General features: G+C 43.9%; 2 protein-coding genes across 2 annotated transcripts; one reads left to right on the top strand and one right to left on the bottom strand.

The window, feature by feature from the left end:
- Nucleotides 1-113: 113 nt before the first annotated feature.
- Nucleotides 114-542, top strand: Tsp_13836 (conserved hypothetical protein; the record flags this gene model as incomplete). Its single annotated transcript, XM_003370772.1, has 2 exons — nt 114-308; nt 412-542. Coding segments are annotated over 2 exons (326 nt in total), but the record flags the coding sequence as incomplete, so codon positions are not given.
- Nucleotides 543-613: 71 nt separating this feature from the next.
- Tsp_13835 (putative integrase core domain protein) lies at nt 614-1769 on the bottom strand. Its single transcript, XM_003370771.1, has 2 exons — nt 1234-1769; nt 614-1187 (listed from the first exon to the last, which is right to left on the bottom strand). Exons 1-2 carry the CDS (start codon nt 1767-1769, stop codon nt 614-616), a joined length of 1110 nt encoding a protein of 369 aa, XP_003370819.1.
- Nucleotides 1770-1791: the final 22 nt, after the last annotated feature.

The following is a 1791-nucleotide window of genomic DNA, read 5'->3' as shown; positions in this document are numbered from 1 at the left end:
CAACTGTAATGTTCCTCAAGGATATTTTTAATTAATATAAAATAACGATTAATACAAAAACAACATATACTAGATAACTTAAACGCAAACAAATATCACAACTAGGAATACAGCATTAGTCAATGAGGAAGACGCAAGAAATCAGCAAGGAGGACAACTCCGTGAGGAAGTGTCGGCTTATCGTTTTCAACGTTCCCATTATATTCTAATTGCAAATCAGCAGATTAAGAGGCCCTACTTGGTACTGCATACCAAAACTGAGTCAGTGCTATCCGCGAACAGCACTTTCCATAGAATTCCAGAACAAAGTGCTTTGTTTCACCATTTCGTAAATGTTCAGTCTTTATAGCTGCTATTATCAACATTTTAGGTATAGATTTCACGTGCTTTCTTGACTGCGTTTTGTTATAGCCCCGCGTCCGTGGCTATTCCGTAAGCTGATGCACAACAAGAACAAAAACAATAAACGTTTATTAGCCACTATCAAGCGAATACGTAAACACACACACACGCTGCTAAGAGTTCAATCAATCGATCAATAATTTTCTAACCTCCTACTGTGGATGTTCAGGTTCGGTGTCCATACCATATCATAACACCTCCCCCCAGTTCTTCAGATGCTTAGTCGATTGGGGGGCTTCCGGACACGGTTTGATCGACGTGGCTTCTGAAGAACTTCATCCTGCTTTATGGTGACGCTTCCATCTGGTTTACGTTCCTTGTCGCCTATTTCTACGGTGGTCGAACTGCTTTCTGCGTGGACTGACGCTTTAAGACTGTCCACACTTCCCTTAGCTGGCGTGCTTGTTTGATCTTGGAAAATTTTCGGTGTTTCAGTGTCCTGAACGTTTTCATCAGCTGCAGTATTTCTTTCAGGTGAATTTCCTGCTGGCAATGCTTCCTCCAGTAACGAACCCATCTCATTATCTTTCTCCTCCAGACCGTCAGCAATCCCTGTGTTTTTGTGACGCATTTGGTTCATATGCCGTTTCCATCTCATCCTTCCGACTTGCACAAACCATGTCACCTGTCCTTGCTGCCCGACTATTACTCCTTCCCGCCACAACTTTCGATCACGCGTGTAGTCGCGAACCATGACTGTTTCACCGATCTTGAATTGATGATCTGCACGATTTCCCGAAGTGTTCTCCATTTTCCTCTTCTGTTCCTCCAGATTCTCAATTCCCCTTGGAAACATGAGATCAAACAGTTCTTATTCGTCTTTTCAAAAACATCTCAGACGGCGTTAGCTTTGTACTCAGATGCGGAGTAATACGATAAGTCATCAAAAATTCGCGCAGTCGATCCTTCTGTGGGCGACGATCATTTGTCGATTTTTTCAATGCTCGCTTGACGGTGTCAATGAATCTTTCCACTTGACCATTCGACTGTGCATGGTACGGCGCTGACGTCACATGACGAATTCCATTTTCTGCACAAAAAATTGTGAACTCAGTAGCCGTAAACTGCGTTCCGTTATCTGAAACGAGGACTTCTGGGAAACCAAACCGCGCGAGAACGGTTTTCAATGATTCGATGGTCTGCTCTGTTGCAATATGCGGCATGTGCAGCGCTTCTGGCCACTTTGAATGAGCATCCACCATGATTGAGAACATTTTTCCGTTTATAGGTCCCGCGAAATCAACATGAATCCTTTTCCATGGCCTGTCAGCTACTTCCCATGGCTTAACTGCCACCTTTGCTGGATTCTTCTGTGCAGTAGCGCATCCTTCGCAACTCTGCGCTTTCATTTCAATGTCCTTGTTCATCGCTGGCCACCAACAAAATTGC

The sequence above is a fragment of the Trichinella spiralis genome (genome assembly GCF_000181795.1).
Source record: "Trichinella spiralis strain ISS 195 chromosome Unknown Scfld552, whole genome shotgun sequence".
Classification (NCBI taxonomy): Eukaryota; Metazoa; Nematoda; class Enoplea; order Trichinellida; family Trichinellidae; genus Trichinella; species Trichinella spiralis.
The sequence above is the reverse complement of the archived record's forward strand: the minus strand, read 5'-3'. Positions and strand labels throughout refer to the sequence as shown.